Here is a 21,160-nt window from a genome sequence, read left to right on the forward strand (position 1 = left end):
CAGACATGTTTGAGGCGTCGTGTCCCTGAGCAAAACACTTTATCCTGATTGCTCCTGGTGGCAGAGCTGGCGCCATGCGTTGCAGCCTACTCCCATCAGTATGTGATTGTGTGTGTGAATGGCTGTCAAAGCGCTTTGTGACACTGGTCTAGTAAGGCGCTATATTATTATTATTATTATTATTATTATACTGTGATGGCTCTTTCAATAGTTATTAAAACCTAATGGAAAAATTTGAACTCCCTTCAAATAATCTTTCCAGATATTTTCAAGTAAGACATTTTGCATCAAATTTTGCCGGACTGAGCACTATAATAACTTGTTGTCAACCATATACTGTTTAAACCACAGTTCATAGATGAGTAAAGTAATGAGCGGGGGTTGGGTAGGTTGGGGTGTTCTTTGTGTCTCTGTATTTTTTTATTTTTTGTCTTTCATTTGTCATCGTCTACCAAAAACAAAAAAATAAACAAGAAAATGCAAATGTATGTATGATGCCATGTACGTCTTCTTGTCAATAAAACATATTAAAAAAATGAAAAGATAATACTGTTCATGGGGATTCTTCTTCAACCATTATTTTAAAGGCTTTAACATCAAAATTTGACAATTTTAAAAGAACATCAGCAGTAAAACACGTCTGACACGTAGATTAAGAAATTCGTTTTTTAGTAAGTAATGGAAATTTAAATATTGAATGGTACCCCACTGAAGGGAAAATAATAATATCACATAATATCTTATGTTAACAGGACAAAGGTTGTCCTAATAAATATAAATATAGTCGTCTCACCTTGATTCTGGGCATGGTGACGGTCGGAGGTCGTGCTTTGGCCACAAAACTATGCGAGGAACCTTTCTCCACCACATGTCTGGTGTAAGGCATGTTCAGATGACCATTGGGACCAAAGACGAAGTCTTCTCTCAGGGCGTCCACCAACAGGACGACAACTCTCTTGAACAGAGGACCAGGCAGGCGGCTAGAGTTCTGTCCACCTCCTGGAACAACATCGATGGTTGAGTGCAGGTCAGTGCAAGCATATCAGGTGTACTTGCCTGTCCGTGGTTCGGTCGGCAGGTCTGACAGTTTGTTTTTAGAAGCCGCGGGAGACTTAACAGGTAAAGGGAAGAACCCCCGGAGAAACAAAGCTACCCCGATAACTTCAAATATTAAAATAAAAGACGCGAAGACAGATGTGCGGACTTTCATGATGCTGTTGGTACAGAAAGTCAAGACGCTTGTGGTCACTTCTATATTAAAGCTCGCAATTTAATCATACATACTAATTAGCCAACTTCTTACCGATTGTAGTGAAATGTTAATCTTAAATTATATTATTTTAATCTCGCGTGGGACATATTACTCGCTGCGATTCATAATAGTAACAGCGAATCTTGAATCACTTCCGCATAAGGGATTACAATACGGGTCCCAATTTAGGACAAACTATGTCCGTGTTTGCTTTTGGCTTTTTTCTTTTCTTTTCTTTTCAGATTAAGCAAATAATTACTATGGATGATCATGGCAACCAGGAAAATAAAAATGAGTATTCAGAAGAACAATTCATCTGCAGTCGTGTTGTTTACTCGTCGCTGTCTATAAATGATACATTTTATATTTAAATGTATTTTAGTTGCGGTCAGATACAACGATATCGTTGATTGTTGGATCTAAGGAAATACATTGAAAAGATCTGCACTAATGATATGTTATTTGGATTATCCTATGGAATTATGCATTTTCAGATACAGTATACAGAATAAATACACTAATCTTTTGACAACAGCTCGCTACTATTGCATCATAATAAATTATAATAAATAAACAGTCTTGTTAAATACTTTTTTTACATAGTTGGATGTGCTAACAAAAAATATCAATGGAAATCAAATGTATTGATCCATGGAAGTCCGGATTTTGAATCACATTCATAATTAAAGTGGAAAAATACACTTTGATGAAATGTCCTTCAAACAAATCAAAGCAATGACCTCCCAACAACGCTTGGGCATGCTGTTGATGAGGTGGCGGGTGGTCCCCAGACCAGGACTGAAACATCCACCAACAACTGGACAGTCTGTGGTGCTACTTGACATTGGTGGTTGGAGCGCGACATGATTCCATTGTGCTCAATTCAAAATACTTTATTATTGAGTATACAACAATTTCATTTGTTTAGAATAATGTATGTACAGTGCCTTGCGAAAGTATTCGGCCCCCTTGAACCTTTCAACATTTCGCCACATTTCAGGCTTCAAACATAAAGATATAAAATTTTATTTTTTTGTCAAGAATCAACAAGTGGGACACAATCGTGAAGTGGAACGAAATTTATTGGATAATTTAAACTTTTTTAACAAATAAAAAACTGAAAAGTGGGGCGTGCAATATTATTCGGCCCCCTTGCGCTAATACTTTGTAGCGCCACCTTTTGCTGCAATTACAGCTGCAAGTAGCTTGGGGTATGTCTCTATCAGTTTTGCACATCGAGAGACTGGAATTCTTGCCCATTCTTCCTTGCAAAACAGCTCGAGCTCAGTGAGGTTGGATGGAGAGCGTTTGTGAACAGCAGTCTTCAGCTCTTTCCACAGATTCTCGATTGGATTCAGGTCTGGACTTTGACTTGGCCATTCTAACACCTGGATACGTCTATTTGTGAACCATTCCATTGTAGATTTGGCTTTATGTTTTGGATCATTGTCCTGTTGGAAGATAAATCTCCGTCCCAGTCTCAGGTCTTTTGCAGACTCCAACAGGTTTTCTTCCAGAATGGTCCTGTATTTGGCTCCATCCATCTTCCCATCAAGTTTAGCCATCTTCCCTGTCCCTGCTGAAGAAAAGCAGGCCCAAACCATGATGCTGCCACCACCATGTTTGACAGTGGGGATGGTGTGTTCAGGGTGATGAGCTGTGTTGCTTTTACGCCAAACATATCGTTTTGCATTGTGGCCAAAAAGTTCGATTTTGGTTTCATCTGACCAGAGCACCTTCTTCCACATGTTTGGTCTCCCAGGTGGCTTGTGGCAAACTTTATACAAGACTTTTTATGGATATCTTTGAGAAATGGCTTTCTTCTTGCCACTCTTCCATAAAGGCCAGATTTGTGCAGTGCATGACTGATTGTTGTCCTATGGACAGACTCTCCCACCTCAGCTGTAGTTATCTGCAGTTCATCCAGAGTGATCATGGGCCTCTTGGCTGCATCTCTGATCAGTCTTCTCCTTGTTTGAGATGAAATTTTGGAGGGACGGCCGGGTCTTGGTAGATTTGCAGTGGTCTGATACTCCTTCCATTTCAATATAATTGCTTGCACAGTGCTCCTTGAGATGTTTAAAGCTTGGGAAATCTTTTTGTATCCAAATCCGGCTTTAAACTTCTCCACAACAGTATCTCGGACCTGCCTGGTGTGTTCCTTTGTCTTCATGGTTCTCTCTGCGCTTTAAACAGAACCCTGAGACTATCAAAGAGCAGGTGCATTTATACGGAGACTTGATTACACACAGGTGCATTCTATTTATCATCATCAGTCATTTAGGACAAAATTGGATCATTCAAAGATCCTCACTGAACTTCTGGAGTGAGTTTGCTGCACTGAAAGTAAAGGGGCCGAATAATATTGCACGCCCCACTTTTCAGTTTTTTATTTGTTAAAAAAGTTTAAATTATCCAATAAATTTCGTTCCACTTCACGATTGTGTCCCACTTGTTGTTGATTCATGACAAAAAATTAAAATTTTATATCTTTATGTTTGAAGCCTGAAATGTGGCGAAATGTTGAAAGGTTCAAGGGGGCCGAATACTTTCGCAAGGCACTGTAGTTATACTAAGTGTCCAGTAGATGGGAGTAATGTATAGAAAAATAAAAATGTTGAGCGATAGAAAGAGAAAGACGTGTGATGTCATACAGTAATTCGATTTCAGTATTATTTTCTGTCTTACCAAGCATTTATTTATGAATCCTTCAAAAACAATGACATTTATAAAATACTAATTAAATAAAACAAAGGCCTGGTGTTCAGGTTGTTTACTTCATGAAAAAGTATAACATATCAATCTGAATCAAAGATTATATATATATATATATATATATATATATTAAATATATTACTGCTATCTAGTTGATTATCAGTATAACTAAACCTTATATTCTAAGCAACAAATACAATAATAATAACACACCATACAAATTCATGAATAAAATAACTTCAATGAACAAACAATTGTCTTCGCTCACGTTAAAAAAAATAAACCGTTATTGGTATTTCGCCAAATAGTTTGTTTTTTAGTTGCATTCCTTTTGAAGAATGGAAATTAAAAAAGTTGAATGTTGAAACACCTTAATATTTTGTACATCAATGTGCTACTTTAATAATCCCCAAATAAAAATAAAGCTACTTAATGAATCCATTTATTTCAAACAAATAATCGTCAATATCGTATCGTTATTCAGTTACCATTTGGATTCTATCTCTCTCTGTCCCACCAAATATTCATTAATGTATACGTAAACAAAAGTGATATGTACAAAACACTGATTAAGTAAAACTAAGGTATGTTCTTTTTCACCCGTTTACGCACGACACCATATTAATGTTTTAAATAATTGTTGGTAATTGAGTTGACACTTGACAGTAAAAAGTTCCAAACCATTTTTAAGGTGCATTGTCTGCCCAGATCAAGTGCCAACAGTATTTACAAATGTCAATTGACGATGTGTCCAAAAACATTTTATATTTTTTGAAAAACTTAACTAAACCAAACCGTAGTTTCATGATGGTGGACCACCCTTTACGCAAACCAACATTTAAAATCATTAACAAAAAAAACCCCATTGATATAAAATTATTAACAGCTTTTTGAGATGCTGATCTAGAACTATAATATCATTTGGATAGAAGACTTTGATTTACATTTTTATGTGGGAGGAAACGGGAGTGCACAGAAGAAACCCACATAGGGAGAAAAATCACAAGTATGCAATCTTTTTTTTCATTAATTCTTTATTTGTCTTTTATTTTCAGAACTTTAATAAAAGCATCTTTAGGGACCTCCACGTTGCCGATGCGCCTCATCTTCTTCTTCCCTTCTGCCTGTCTCTTCAAGAGCTTCATCTTCCGTGTGATGTCGCCACCATACTAATGAGATGAGGTTAGTTAAGAACTTAAGAGTGAAAATTGTAAAAGAAACGAAAAAAACGTTGCAATATTTATACTGCACTTACGCATTTTGCTAAGACGTTTTTCCTATATTGTTTTATCCTGAAAGAGTAACACAATTTAGTTGATGAGAGATCATTTTTGAGCAATCTGGAGTATTCTTACGTCTCTCTTGCGATGATTTTACTTCCAATGGCAGCCTGAACAGCGATATCAAACATTTGTCTTGGTATAGTGTCTTTCAGTCGTTCACAAATGGCTTTTCCTGCACTGTAGGCACGGGCACTGGAACAGAAAATATAACTAGTTAACCCTCATTTTAATTGGATTATATACATGTTCATACAGTTTTCACATTCTAAGGACATTTAAACATTTAAACAGAATGAACCTGGTAATAACTGTTTATAACTGGTGGTCTGATCAAAACAATCTCTCACAAAAATCCTGCTTAATTCCTTTCCATTTTCATCCAATTCCTTATTATATTATATATTAATTTTGTTGTAGGTCATAACCCTGACATACATTTGAGGTGTTCCATTTTTGATCCGATTTTGTATTGAATTGCATTTTGAGGAATGTTTGTTTTAAAAGTCTTGCAGGCAAAATAAATCTAGTTGTAGGGCCAGGTTTAAATTAAAGTCGAGTCTGACAAATGTGAGGTAGATAGATTAAATAAAGACAATTGCCCACCACTGAATTAGACCAAACATAAGTTTAAAGTTATTTAATATGTTTTAATCTTGTTTGTATTTCAACAGATTCTGCAGTACAATACTCACTTATGCACTATAGTGGCAAGTTCCTCCACAGGACTTCCATTTAGCAGAAAGTCTATCTTGATCAGATCTGCTTCCTGGTAGCCTGCGTTCTCGTAGTCAAAGCTGTAAGAAATTATGTGATGTCATCAACTGTTGAATTGTTTAGGCTATATATAGGCTTTATTTAGGCTCATATCTCACCTGGCGTATCCAGAGGATATGGACTTGAGCTGGTCATAAAAATCCACCACAATCTCATTTAAAGGAAAAATGTACTTCATGATAACACGCTGCTCGTCTATGTAAACCATGTTCTTCTGGGTCCCTCTGCGATTCTGAGAAAATTATTCAAAACATGGAGACAGTTATGAAAGACAGTAAGTAAGTAAGTCATTTATATTTATATAGCGCTTTTCAAGACCAGGGTCACAAAGCGCTTAAACAATCAACGAAAAAAAACAACTAAAAAGATCAAGATGACACCGAGAAAAACATAGGTGTCCCAGAAAACCAGGGAAAAGCCTGCAAGAATAAGAAAGTCTTAAGATGTTTCTTGAAGGAGTCAGTAGACTCCATGAAGCGCAAAGAGAGAGGAAGATTGTTCCAAAGCTTAGGAGCAACAGCCTGCAAGGATTTCTCTCCTCTGGTCCTGAACCCTGTGCGAGGAACCATCAGTAGATTCTGATCCAAAGACCTCAGATGCCGAGCTGGGGTGTAAGGCTGGATCAGATCAGTGATGTAAGGAGGAGCCTGACCATGAATAGCTCTGAAAGTAAGAACCAGAATTTTAAAGTTGATCCTGAAAGAAACTGGCAGCCAGTGAAGAGTTTTAAGGATCGGAGAAATGCGAGTTCCTCTACTTGAGCAGGTGAGAATTCTCGCTGGAGAGTACTGAATCAACTGCAGGCGAGACAGCTCCTTCTTGTTAAGACATGAAAACAGACCGTTACAATAGTAGCAGAGTCTCAGTTTTTTCCACATTTAGCTGCAAAGTGTTTTCACTCCGCAATGTTTAATTTCTAGCAAACAATTTAATAAGCTGCTCAGCTCAGTTGGATCAAAAGAGCAGTAGAGCTGGATGTTGTCAGCAAAAATGTTGTAAGATACATCAGGAAATCTCTGAATGATTTTACCCAGGGGAGTCAAGTACAGCAAAAACAATAAAGGATCCAGAACAGAACCTTGAGGGACTGCACACAACAAATCCACCGATTTAGACCTCATTTGATTGGCAGATACGCCAAAACTGGGCCCAGTAAGGTATGACGAGAACCACTGTAACACAGACACAAAGAGTCCCACTTTATCTCTCAGTCTTCTCAGAAGGATCTGGTGATCAACTGTATTAAAGGCTTAGGACAGATCCAAGAGAGCCGGAACAGTGTATTGACCCGAATAAGGGGACATCATGATGTCACTGGACACTTTTAATAAAGCTGTCTCCGTAGAGTGATGTTTACGGAAGCCAGACTGAAACTTCTCATGATGTCACTCTGATCCAGGAACAAAGACAACTGCTCAGACACCACCTTCTCCAAGATCTTGGACAAGAAAGGGAGATTAGAAATAGGCCTAAAATTACAGAGGCCAGTCGGGTCTAAGCCTCGCTTTTCAAGCGAAGACTCCACAATGGCCTGTTTAAATGCATTGGGAAAATCCCCTGTGGAAAGGGAGAGGTTCACCATATTGATAACCCAGGGCCCAATTACATCAAATACTTTGTTAAAATGCCTAAATGGAAGCACGTCGTCTGAGCAAGAGGAGGGTTACAACTTGCTCCCCAGTGCTTAAATATCACTTTAATTTTGTCAATGAAAAATCTCAACAATGCATTGCTGTCAGCTTCACAGAAGACAGGCGTGATTTGAGGAGCAGGAGACGACAACACTTTGGGGTTTTTCTTATATGCTGCTACCAGTGTCCTGATATAATCAGATCTGGCAGTTTCTACCATCTCATTGTATGGAGACATCAAATCCCTGAGGTCCCTGAAGTCTGTGCACCTCAAGTTTAGTGGACTTTCAGAGACGCTCAGTCTTTTGACAAAGTCTCTTCAGACTCTGGAGATCTTAATTTGGCCAAGGGCACCGTTTTTTCTGAATTTTCAAGTTCGATTGACAGGTGCCACTTGGTCCAGTATTTCAACACAATGAGTAGTGAAACAGTGAATCAAACTGGGCAGTCATCAAAGGAAAGAGGGTCAAACATAGCAAAAAGACTCTCTGCAGTATCGGCTGAGATAACACGAATCTGAGACCTTACGTCTAAAGGATTATGTTCAGGGTCAAAGTCCAGGTTAAAGAAAACAAGAGAATGATCACTCAGATAGACTTCATGTACAGATACATTAAAAATGTCCAGCCCAAGAGTAGAAACTAAGTCTAAAGTATGAGTAGAGTTTTTCCGAGCTATCGCGACTGCACGTCTCATTCTGACCTGTACTCTGGACCTTCTCGATCACTTGTGGAAATCGCCGGTACCCGAGAGATCAACCGATATTCCACAGAGCCCAAGTCGATGAGAAGCGGTGGAGGAAACCGTCTCACAGGACGTTGGTAACCGTCGCGAGTGAAGTCCTCCATCGACTCTTTGTTGTTGAAAAGAGCATCACGATTGTAGATACGTGATGCTTGAGACATTTCTTTAGTGATAGGAGCATAATATCTGGACAATAATTGTTTTTGGCAATTATTGCAGGAGCTCACGTTCTAGCAGCCGTTCATAGGCTCACCGGAAGCGGAAGTGGTTTGTGGAGAAGAGAGCTTTGCGATTGAGGAAGAGGAAGACAACCAATTTGGTTAGGAAAAAAAGCATTATAAAGATGATGTTAAAACCTCATGAATGCTTGAAAATTTGCTCCACAAGTGGCTGCAGGTGCATGTTCAATGTTTGCGTGGAGAAATCCTCACCATACAGAGAGTCATTATCTGCCCAATGAATTCATCTGGAGTCAGGATGGTTCCCTGCACCAGGGGCTCCAGATACGCAGACACAGCTGATCTGTCTGGAAACTGGGCTGGATTCACGATGGTGATCTCTTCAGCACCATGCTCCTGGAACAGGATTAAAGTTTAAATATAAGGCGTACATTTATAACATACAAGTCATAAATTAACAGGGACTCATTCCAACTCTTAGCTCAGGTCTGTTTAATAAAAAAAAAAAGTAATTAATCACAACTGCGGCTTTTGCAGACCAGTGTCACAAAGCGCTTAAACGACAAAAGGACACAGTTAAAAGTACATACCCTCCAATGAATGTTGAACATGGTGCTGCGTTCACGTTAATTCATACACTAAAACTGATGTGCACCAGCAATGAAAGAACGTTGCATAAATTATAGAATAAAGGTACCTGCTGCTGATCTGAAAAGTTTTCAATCATTTATCCAATCTGGCCGCAATCTTTCTTATCTGTCAAGGGTTTTGTTTTTTATTATTCTGTCAAGTCCTGCTCTTCTGCAAGGAATCACAGCATTGATGTCCACACGGTTCTATTGATCATCTCTTTCCACAAATGATCCCAAAAAAACATCTGGCTCCACAAAGGACTCGAGCAGACATCCAGCACTTACCTTGATGAGTTTTAGCGACGAGAGAATGGCCTTGTAAGGAACCGTGGGAGCGGTCACGATAACAGAGGCATTGTATTCCTGCTCAAGCCGCTGATTGAAAACTTCCATGTGAAGAAGACCTAGAAAGCCGAGCCTGCAAATTAAAAAAAAAAATCTTAAAAAAGATAATGTATTTTTTCAGAGCCCCGGCTATGACATGGTAAAAAAAAAATTGTTTACATTTGTGGCCACAAAAAATTAAGTCATGTACACAAAATAAGTTACATTTTTGAATTCATAAATGGCAGTTTCCCCCTTTCAGGCCAACAACTGGTATAGTTCGTGGCTACAGCATACAGCACTTCACCTCAAAATTCCAGGTTTAAGACCTGTCTATGTGATTGTTTTTAAAATTATAGTGAGAATTAAATATTTAGGTATTAGTCTCAATAAGAGAAAATGTTTAGAGGAATAACTAAACATTGAAAAATAGGTAACTATAACTATTACTCTCGTTTTCTTATTTTTGCTTAGACATTATTTTGGATTCTCACATTATTGACACCAGAGAGTTTATTCTGAAGAATGTACAACCCTAATATTATTTCCATTCGTTAGACCAGAAATGAGGTATTACATTGTATTATGTTAAAAATCGGAATACTTTGTAACAGAGAAGACTATGGAAGGTTTCTCGTAAAGGTGTCCTCGGTTTGTTTACCTGGGTCAGCAAACCGAGCGCACCTTCGTATATGTATATACCAATATATGTATATAAAATGGAGCTTAAAAAACAAGTCAAATATACAGTATTTCCAATCAACGGTCAAACACATATTTTAAAAGACCATTTAGAAAAAAAATGTAACCAAAAGACAACTCAACTATGTATCTTACAAATTTCTTAAATATGTAATATCAAACAGTAATGTGAAAAATAAGAACCCTATCAAAGCCAGCGTGTTTGGACATATAGATCATCAATTTAAACCATAGAGAGATATCTTAAAACTATTTGAAATTTACTATACATTTATTTTTGATTCCCCAATGATCTTTGTTGATTATGAGCACATGATTGTCATAATCAGCTATCTCACATAATTTAGGAAAAAAAAAATTCAGGAATGCTAGGCTTGTTTTTATAATACAACCAACAAAAAGTTATGCTAACTAATCGCTTTAAATCTTCTCTACCAGAGCCGCAACCGACCAACGTCATCCGCATGTCCGCCCTCCACACCAAATTGTGAAATGTTTCTATCTAAACCACGGCAAGAGCCGGTTTTCTCATGTGGTCAGAGTGATCTCCTTTAAAAACACTTCTATAAAAGCACCATTACATGATGATATGTGAACAGAAAACATGCGTGTTTGTGTGTGTTGAACAGGTGTGCCCCAAATTCTAATGAAGCACTGTGAAGCATGGAGGTGGAAACGTCATTGTAAGAGAATGGAATGGCAATTTTTCATTGAAATCATCGTCTTTTCCAGACGAAAAAAGTAAAAAGTAAAAGTTGATCTTTAAATAGTGACAACCAAGCAAATAAATAAATAAATAAATATTGGATGGAAATCCAAACTCCACCCACCTTAACTTAATTTTAAATATTACAGTAAAATCATGAACATCATTTAATAATGATGCTGAATAATGAATAATAATAACGATGCTTAAATGACATTGTCATTGTCCAAATTCATTATTTATTCATTAAGTTAAAATACTGCATTAAAAATGTACTGTAATTCTAATTCTATTTATAAGAAACAATGTAGTTGTTTTTTTTAACGAAAGAGCTTAGATGTATACTAAAAAAGATTTATAATAAGAGATTATTTAGCAATTTAAACTAAGAGATCAGTATTAAAATTGTTAAATTTTTTTTTTTTTAAAGCATGCCGCTTAAAGTTTACATTAGTCAGTGGTCTGTAACAGCAGTTGTCATTGTAATTCAGAGCGTTGATGCTGACCTCCAACCAGCTCCAAGGGCCTGACTGCTGTCTCTCTGCACCATGACGCTTGAGTCATTCAGGGTTAGTTTCTCTATGGCACTGCGAAGACCTGGGTATTCTGACTGGTCCATGGGATATATGCCTGGGTGGCAGAAAAAGCAAAATTAGTAGCCAAATTGTACATGAACAGCACAATTTCCATCCATGCAGAAAGCCCAAACCACAATCTCCACTCCCAGAAATGAGTCAAAGTTCATTAGTCTTCAGGTTAAAACCTTTTTGCCTTTGGCCTTTCTTCAGCAAAATACAAAACACACTAGAGTGTTTAGATTAGTTACAGACAAGATAGTAATTAAAAGTTCTACCTAACCTAACCTAAGTAACAGTTCATTGTAAAGTGCCTTTCTAGACCAGGGTCACAAAGTGCTTGAACAATCAAAAGCAATACATGGTTAAAAGTACGTATAGATAGATAGCTGCTATTTGGTTTATAAGAAGAGAAAAGTACCGTATTTTCCGCACTAAAAGGCTCTAATTTTCTTAAAAAACAACAGTGCGCCTTATAATCCGGAGCGCTTTATATGAACATTACCTGTTGGGTGACTTGTTTACAAACACTTCATGACTCTACGCCCGACTCAGCCGACACTCCGTGGGCGGGATTACGTCATTGCGTCATCACCGGGTGGCATTTACTCAACCAGTCATACATTTAACATGCGTTAAACATGTCATACACGCCCGCTCTAGCTGTCATACACACGCTCAACTTTACTGCTGCTCGCACAACATTTGTCTGCTCACAACACCAGTATCACACGCTGCTGCTGAAGCCTTTTAAACATCATTTGAACATTGTTACAATGGGAGTGAACAGAGTTTTCAGAACGCTTAATAAAATTTGACTTTATCTGACTGTTATGTTGACATTCCCTTTAGCAAAGCTTTATCTAGTGGATGCAGAACGCAACCCCAGTTAAACTTTTGACTGTATCTTTTATTCTATGCGCTTTATATCCCGTGCACCCTATTTATGAAAACATTTCTAAAATAGGCTATTCATTGAAGGTGCGCCTTATAATCCGGTGCGCCTAATAGTGCGAAAAATACAGTATGTGCCATTTTAAAAGAATTGAGCAGTTCAAAGACTTTAAAGTTACTTCTGGCCATCTTCCTTAATTTCCTATGATGATCACAATCTCAACTCTTAAAACTATGGATGGGTTAATAAGGCTACCTTATAAAATGTCCTGATATTTAGCTCTAAGCTCTTTAACACAGTACTCGGTTCTGAAGGATGAACTCAATTAACCCTCACATAATTTTGAAGCACCACCTGCTTAGAACTAAAAATTACAACACTGTATCATAAAACCTCCATTGCAGTTTCATGAAACCTCATTAACCCATAACTATACAGAAGGTGTGAGACTACACTTGAATACTCTCACTGATCTCAAAATGGATGTTTATGGAAAGCTGTCCTACAAAATCCTTACCAGCAAAGACCATAGGTCTGGCTGGCTTGAACCCAGGAAGAGGCGTTACTGGCTGCAGGTGGTTGAAGAGTGTGTCTCCGATCTGAGCTTCCTTCACCTCTTTCATCCCAGCAATGAGGTAGCCCACCTGACCCGCAAACCTGCAGGAGAGCACAAATTCCTTATATGTATTACATGAAGATTTATAGTGACTCATCACTTTGCTCATTGCACATGTTTTAAAAAGGAAAAATGGAACCAAGCACAGAGTCAACCATCTGCGGTGCCATGCACGTAATTTATTTTTAATCATTTCATTTTTTCTTTTTTGTTGAGAGGGGATTCTGTGTGTGATGAAAAATGTGTTTATAAAATGGCTACGGAAAGTATTAAGATCCCTTCAAATTTTTCACTCTATTTAATTGTAGCCATTTGCTGAAATAGAAAAACAGAAATGTAAGTAAGGAAGGAGATCTCCAGAGGGATTCATAAAGTTTATCGATCTATAGATCTATCTAATAGGCATTTGTAAAGTGCCTTTCTAGACCACGGTCACAAAGCGCTTATACATTCAAAAACAATACACAGTTAAAAATATTACAAATTTAAAAACTCTAAAAGGCCACAACAACATAACACAAACACAGGAGTCCCAGGAAATGAGGGAAAAGCCATTAAAGCCCATTAAACGCAGAGGAAGAAGATCGCTCCAAAGCTCAGGAGCAACAGCCTGGAACGATTTCTCTCCTCTGGTACTGAAACGCGTGTGCAGAACCATCAGGAAATTCTGATCCACATACCTAAGAGCCAAAGCTAGGGTGTAAGTCTGGATCAGATCAGTGATGTAAAGAGGAGCTTGACCATGAATAGCTCTGAAAGTAAGAACCACAATTTCCGAATGGATCCTGAAATTAACTGGCAGCCAATGCAAAGTTTTAAGGATCGGAGAAATGTGAGTTCTCTAACTAGAGCTGGTCAGAATTCTCAATGCAGAGTTTTGTAGTAACTGCAAGCGAGACTGCTCCTTCTTGTTTAAACACGAAAATTAACTATTACAATAGACAAACGAGAAGATGCAAACGAATGGATAATAAGCTACAGATCATGTTGTGACACCATTTTCCTATGTTGAGAGATTTTTGAGAGATTTTTTTCAGTTGAAGGAAACTGTTTTTGGTCAGTTCTCTGTGTTTTACTAGAGACATGTCTTTGTCAAATATAACACCCAGGTTTCTCAGGCTAAGTTTGACAGACCGGCCTAAGTCACCCAAGTACTGACTCAAACTCCTGAAGTTTGCTAACGACACAACCGTCATCGGCCTGATCCAGGAGTCTGCATATCGTCTTGAGGTGGAGCGGCTGGTTCGGTGGTGCAGGAGCAACCTGAACTTGAACACGCTAAAGACTGGACTTCATTGGGCACCCCTCACCATCAGAAGAAGCCTGATGGCAGCCGCGGACTTGTTCAAGTTCCTGGTAACAACAATATCCTGGAACCTGAAGAGGGAGACTAACATCAACTTCATCCTGAAGAAGGCCCAGAAGGCAACACTTTTTCCCTTCCGCCACCTCACTCATGAACAGATTATTGCCATTTATTGCACTGTTTGGCCTTTTTTTTGCATCGTGTTTATTTTTTTCCCCTTTCTTTCAGCAAAATGTATATTTTTGTATATATCGTTTATCCTTATCTATAATTCTCTTCTAATTTTTGTTACAACCAATTCTGAAGACGTCGACAGCCACGAAAAATTCCAAGTATATATTTATATATAATTTATATAATTGTATATATAATTTATTCAGTTTTGTCCACATTTAGCTGCAAAAGGTTTTCACTTAGCCATTGTTTGATTTCTAGCAAACAATTGACTAAGCTGTTCAGCCTCTGGGGCTCAGTTGGATTGTGGTAAGAAACATCAGGAAATCTCGTAATGACTTTACACAGGGGAATCAAGTACAGCTAAAATAATAAAGAGAACCTTGAGGGATTCCACAAAACAGATCCTGTCACAGAGACACTGACAGTCCTTCATTCCTCAGTCTTCTCAGCAGGATCTGGTGATCAACTGTGTCAAAGGCTGAGGACAGATCCAAGAGAACCAGAACAGTATATTTACCTGAATCAGCCGACATCATGATGTCACTGGAAACTTTCAGTAAGGCTGTGTCTATAGAGTGATGTTTGCGGAAGCCAGACTGAAACTTCTCATGGATGTCGCTTAGATTCAGGAACAACAATAGCTGCTCAGACACCACCTTCTCTAAGATCTTGCTCACCAGTGCTGAACTATCAGCCAGAGTTAAAGACTTAAAGAAGGCCCACAAGGTAGATACAGGCTCAGTGACAGCAGGGGTTCCACACAAAAGGGGAGGGATTTTCTCTTTGATCAATTTAATTTTGTCAGAGAAAAATCTCAGCAATGCATTGCTGTGAGACATGCAGCAGGAAACACGAGAGAATTGATCGTGTCTAAAAACACTTTTTTTTTCTTATTTACTATTACCAGTTTCCGAATGTAATCAGATCTGGCAGTATTCATCTTCTCATTGAATGAGGAAATCAGATCCCTGAGGTAAAGTCTGTGCACCTTAAGTTTAGTGGACTTCCAGAGACGCTCAGTCTTTCGACAAAGTCTCTTCAGACTCAGGAGATCTTCATTTGTCCAAGGGCACTGTATTTTCTGAATAGTCAAGTTCAATTTTGAACAGGTGCCCACTGATTACGTATTTCAACACAATGATTAGTGAAAAAGTGAATCAAATTGTCCATGTTAAGGAAATCGTTGAAGAAAGAGGGTCAAACATAGCCGAAAAACTGTCTACAGTATCGGCTGAGATAACACGCTTCTGAGACCTTACTTCTAAAGGCTTAGGTTCAGGGACAAAGTCCAGGTTAAAGAAAACAAGAGAATGATCACTCAGATGGACATCATGTACAGATACATTAGAAATGTCCTCGCCAAGATTAAAAACTAAGTCTAAAATAGGGCCATTTTGGTGAGTGGGTTCAAAAACATGTTGCTCAAAATTAAAGGCTTCAGTTAAAGTTAGCAAGATGTGATGTCATCAACGTAAAGATTGAAGTCTCCAAGAATAAGAAGAGATGCCATTTGAATAATGGAAGATAAAAAGTCACTAAAGTCCCTTAAGAACACTGCCTCAGGACCAGGCAGACAGTAGACTGAAACACAATAGTCTTATACTGTAGTCTTAGAACCAAACCAAGATTATCTGGGATTCAAAAGAAGTGAATTCCTGTTTCGGAATCACTTTGCATGAACAACTATCTCTATAAACAACAGCCAAACCAACCCCCACGACGACAGCGCAGCCAGCAGGACAAAGTTCATTAAGATACTTCCTCTCTTGGTCATGTCTCTGAAAGACACAATAAATCCAACTTTTCTCTTGTGAAGAGATAATTCAGAGAAAAGGGTTTATTTGCAAGCGAGCATTCAACAAGCCAATATGCAGCGCTGATGACGTCACTCAGGCAGTGACAGCGTAGCAAAGCGGGACCTTTTGAAGACTACTCCACCGGTCACGTGGGATAAAGCTGGAGTAAACACCGAAGTAAAAAGAGGAAATGAAAACATCTGACCACTACTACTGCGCTGTGTAGGCTCCAGGATCTCCGTTAAGGTCCAGGCAAACAAAGCCGCTGAAACACTGTCACACACATCACAGATCACAGGGAGGAATGTAGCGCAGACATCGAGGATGTCCGATGACGTCAGAGTCCAGGCGAGCTGCAGCGTGTCTTCTCTTGACTTGTACACCAGAACGGGAACCTCTCCTCGATTTCTTGCGGAACTCGCCCGGTATCCGACAGAGCAGCAGATATTCCGGAGAGTCCGTGTCCATGACAAACCGAGGAGGAAACGCTCGATCAAAACTGTCCTGTGTGTAAACTTCCTCCATCGACTTTCTGATGCTAAACAGAGAGTCTATATATCCATCCATCTAACTATCTATCTATCTATCTTAGTGTTCATTAATGAGAAAGAATAACTTTAGCAAACGCTGGCAATGAAACAAAGAAAAGAAAAAAGACAAGAACAATTTAAAGGCTGAATACTTTCGATACCCACTGTAAAATATCTATCACTAACAAAGCAGCTAATGTTTCAATTCAATATTTTGATAGTGATTTGAGCAATTAATTAGACATAGCATTCTTTGTAAACATGTTTTAAACAGCTCCATACACAAAATAAAAACATATGTAAATGGAAACTGCATTAATATGTAGATATTTGTAAAGATAATTGCAAGAAAAATAAGAAAAATAATATATAATTTTAATCAAGAAATTAAATTTATCAAAAGAAATGTAGTCAATACCTTCTATAGTATAAGCGCAAACATCTGACCAAATAAAGTATAACATACAGTTTTTGTGTCGGATGCTCATTTGGCCGCAGAATCCCAAGCTCGTTGACCTCGTACGTTTTGCCGAAATGTGACGACATGATCTTGTCCCCTTTCTGGACCATGCCGCCAAACACTGCAATGTTGGCCACAACTCCTCTGTATCTGTCAAAATTAGAGTCAAACACCAGAGCTTTGAAGGGGTCCTGCACACTGGCCGGAGGTCTGGGAAGACAAGGTGAGGGAAACACAATTATTGTAACGACAAACGATGACTTTAATAGTTGAATGTCAAGAGAGGATACTTACGGCGGGATTCTTTCCACGACTGCTTGCAAAACTTCATCAACATTGGTTCCTAGTTTAGCAGAAATCTGTTAATTTAGAAATAAATGTTATGTGAATACTGCTGCTTTGCTCACTGCTGCACCAATTCTCTTTTATACTCACCCTGATAATTTCATCTCTTGGAATGTCAAACACCTTTTCAATCTGGGCCTCCACTCTCTCTGGATCTGCGTTCTTCAAATCAATCTAAATAGCAAATAAATGTCCATATATGACTGAAAATTATGCATATTATTATCTAAGAACAAACCTTATTAATGACAGGGATGATGGTGAGCTGAGATTCAAAGGCCAAGTAGAAGTTGGCCATGGTTTGCGCTTGAATTCCCTTTGAAAAATAAAAGTAAAATCGGATTGTTACGGACAAAAAAAAAAAGATTAAGTTAAATTCCAAGCTTCTACCTGATTGGCGTCGACAATCAGCAGAACCCCCTGACATGCAGAAATAGAGCGAGAAACTTCATAGCTGAAGTCAACATGACCCTTGGAACAGATAAGACAATAAAATAAAAATTCTTCATTATTACTTTCTTCAAACTGAGTTAATGACTGAATGTCACACATGAAGCTCCTGGATACATGGGGAATTACTAATTCTGATTAAGTCTGATTAAGTTCAGAACATATCAATTACAGTGATATAGGGAACAATTAGGGAACTATGTATTGTTAACATTCCACCTGTGAATGACTTTTGTTTGTTGCCCTTTGGGTTTGAAATAGAAATTCTACAGTTCAAAGAAAATATTACTTGTGAGAAACTGCTTCATTTGGGGATGAATGCAAATATATAATCTATTACTCTAACCATCTTACCGGTGTGTCAATGAGGTTAAGGAGGTACTGCTGACCCTTGTAATTGTGGAACAACGAGGCAGTCTGAGCCTTGACTGTGATCCCCCGTTCTCGCTCTACCTGCAGCTTGTCCAGCACCTGCTTATTCTTTGTTGTCTTGGATATAGCTCCTTTAGTAAATAAAATAAAATAAATGTATACAGAAATGCATGATCCTGAGATGAAACTACATCCAACGAATTTAACATCAACTTTATATATCAAAAATCATGTCATCATGAAGAGAAGAAATCTTCATACCCGTCATCTCCAACAACCTGTCAGCCAAAGTGCTCTTGCCATGGTCGACATGAGCAATAATGCTGAAGTTCCTGATCCGATCCACAGGGAACAAGGTCAGATCAATTACCTCCTGGAAGATACAAGAAAACAAATAGTGTATTTTATTAGTTGTTTAATGTTTTGATGTTTTTTTGTTTGACTTTTAAGCATGCATCAATATTAAGCCAGAGGAATCTGTCAAAAGAAGAAGATGCAGGTTTTTGCTAATAATTACTTCTGTCAACATAAAAAGATTATTGTTGCAACCCAAAACTGTGTTGGTTGGTAATGAGAAAATAGTTATTTGGTGTTTTGTGAATCCTTTGCAAGTATGGATTTCTGTGTTAAAAATAGAATTAAATCGGCTATTGTTATTACAATGAACTGTTAATACCAATTACACTTATCTTACCATAAACGTTCATGTATCAGTCTACTTTGCCCTTTCAAAATCAGCAGTACATTTAACAGTGTTTTCATTGTGATTTTAACATATCAAATGTTGACCAAAGATAAAAATGTCAAATGTTGGAATATAATATAATTACATTTTCATCTCATATTTAAAAATAACGATTCTGTTAGTCTACTCAACATCAAGTATAACTTGTATAAACATATATTTCCGATTATGTTAACAAAAGAAATGTCAGATTACCGGACAGTAAAAAATAATTGTCACAACCATGTTTCCTAGTTAACATTCCAACCTTGTCAGCTTGTGTGCTCATCATCTGTAGGTCACTGGAGTCAATTGACAACCTTCTCATACGTTTTAAAACCGAGTAATTTAACCAAGATGCATGTTGTTTCCTATTACGCAATCCAAACTGCTTGTCACAGTTCAAAAATGTGGTTCCACGCAGACTTTTAACGAGAAAATGAGACATATTTAAAGCTCACGACTGGCTAGCAGCATTAGCCAGCTAGCTAGTCTTAAAGCTCGTGTTTGAATTTACACAAGTCACACTGCTCTACTTAAATACTATATTTAATAAATTAAATCCAACTATATGAACAAATATGTTTTGTAATGGTTGCCTAAGAGCCTCACTAACTCGTAAGTTCCATGAGGTTTGTGACGATTACTTTCAGGGACTTCTGGGAAATGGAGTTGAGTCTATGCAAAGATGAAACAGGAAGACAAGATGTTCCCCCCCCCGTTATTTCATCTCATATACAACGGAGCGGTTAGAAAAATGGTCGTTTGAGCTACAACAGGGGAATTTAAATAAATGAAAACCCAACCACGCTAATCATATATTGTTAAATTGGTTACAGAATAAATAAAATAATATTATAATAAAGCAAGACGAAATTTGTTACAATTTTAATCTGTCCGTAATCCTTGCAGGTTTAAACCGGAAATCGAAGAGATGGCGGATTAGGTATAAAAATGGATGCCAGTTGCTATGACAACGAAATGTACTCAGAGGTAGGTTATGTTTCCTTTGTTTGAAAGAACACACAACGAGCACACACTTTTGTTATTTCAGTGATATATACACATTGATATTGTATCCAAGATGATCATTTATGACACATTTGCAGATCATAATAATTAAACTGCAAATTGTCATTTTATTTTTCCTTCCAAGTCAAAACAAGAATGATATAAATGTATTTGTGACATTCCCATGCAATGGTGTCTAGCACATTTCATGTGACACTTGATTAGTTGATGAATAAGGTCAGCTGTTTGACGAGGAGTTCACTCACGGCACCATGGTGATAGAGAAATGAGACCATGCAAAAAGAATTCTATCAAGTCCTTGCATCACCGCGCAGTGCCACAGGGCTTTGAACCAACACTCATCATGATGGTTCAGGATGATGGTGTTGGCACCCTCTGACGTGTTACTTTCCCTCGTGGTTCCAATCTCCAAAGGCTGCAAAGAATATAATGACACCACCCTAAAGATAGTAAATGAATGAATGAACATTTAAAATAACAGTTATCTGAGGTGCCCCAAATTTAATGATATGTTTAAATGTCATTGTAAACACAAATCTACACATTTTAGTCATTTTAATTAATTATTTAACAATCTCACAATGAATTTCAACTGATGAAGAAATGCACATCCACGATGCTTTGTAGTGATGTTTTAATAATGCCTAATGAGGCAGCTGATGCAGCATCATGATACAGTTTGAAAGGTTTCATAGAATTAGTAGAGTGCCATCTAGCAACCATTGAAAATAATATTATAGTGCCTGTCTGCAAGAGCCCTTGGACAGCAAACAGTTTGTGATTTAGGACAATGAAATTAGCACTGCACTGATTGTAGGATGTATCCTTCTCCTCTGATATCCTTAAAAGTTATTTAAGGTGGGCAAAAGATAGGCCAGTGCCCCACTGACTTAATGCAGCCTTTTTCCAGTTGACTCCTTTGCACAACAAACACTTCTTC

The 21,160-nt window shown here is 37.9% G+C and overlaps 2 protein-coding genes across 2 annotated transcripts in view; both read right to left on the reverse strand.

The window, feature by feature from the left end:
* Nucleotides 1–1,399, reverse strand: part of pigg (phosphatidylinositol glycan anchor biosynthesis class G (EMM blood group)) — an 86,494-nt gene extending 85,095 nt beyond the window's left edge. The window contains exons 1-2 of the mRNA XM_087799396.1: nt 1,057–1,399; nt 794–999 (exon numbers count right to left, since the gene is read on the reverse strand). Of these exons, the coding sequence (XP_087655522.1) occupies nt 794–999; nt 1,057–1,210 (360 nt within the window). The 5' untranslated portion in view covers nt 1,211–1,399. The remainder of the gene's footprint in view (nt 1–793; nt 1,000–1,056) is intronic.
* Nucleotides 1,400–4,998: 3,599 nt separating this feature from the next.
* guf1 (GTP binding elongation factor GUF1) lies at nt 4,999–19,809 on the reverse strand. The gene is made up of 17 exons (XM_087799397.1): nt 19,457–19,809; nt 18,726–18,837; nt 18,447–18,595; nt 18,033–18,113; nt 17,881–17,958; nt 17,733–17,816; nt 17,592–17,656; nt 17,304–17,507; nt 12,930–13,069; nt 11,449–11,572; nt 9,496–9,628; nt 8,831–8,974; nt 6,123–6,256; nt 5,943–6,044; nt 5,323–5,442; nt 5,223–5,259; nt 4,999–5,136 (listed from the first exon to the last, which is right to left on the reverse strand). Exons 1-17 carry the CDS (start codon nt 19,634–19,636, stop codon nt 5,002–5,004), a joined length of 2,022 nt encoding a protein of 673 aa, XP_087655523.1. The 5' UTR covers nt 19,637–19,809; the 3' UTR covers nt 4,999–5,001.
* Nucleotides 19,810–21,160: the final 1,351 nt, after the last annotated feature.

This window comes from Callionymus lyra, chromosome 9 (genome assembly GCF_982586985.1).
Source record: "Callionymus lyra chromosome 9, fCalLyr1.hap1.1, whole genome shotgun sequence".
Classification (NCBI taxonomy): domain Eukaryota; kingdom Metazoa; phylum Chordata; class Actinopteri; order Syngnathiformes; family Callionymidae; genus Callionymus; species Callionymus lyra.

Coding starts and splice junctions, on each gene's coding strand:
- guf1 (XM_087799397.1), bottom strand. CDS start 19,636: ATGTCTCATTTTCTCGTTAAAAGTCTGCGTGGAACCACATTTTTGAAC. Junction 11,573..12,929: donor CAGACCTATGGTCTTTGCTG/GTAAGGATTTTG, acceptor TCTGCCACCCAG/GCATATATCCCATGGACCAG. Junction 5,260..5,322: donor AAAATCATCGCAAGAGAGAC/GTAAGAATACTC, acceptor TTACTCTTTCAG/GATAAAACAATATAGGAAAA.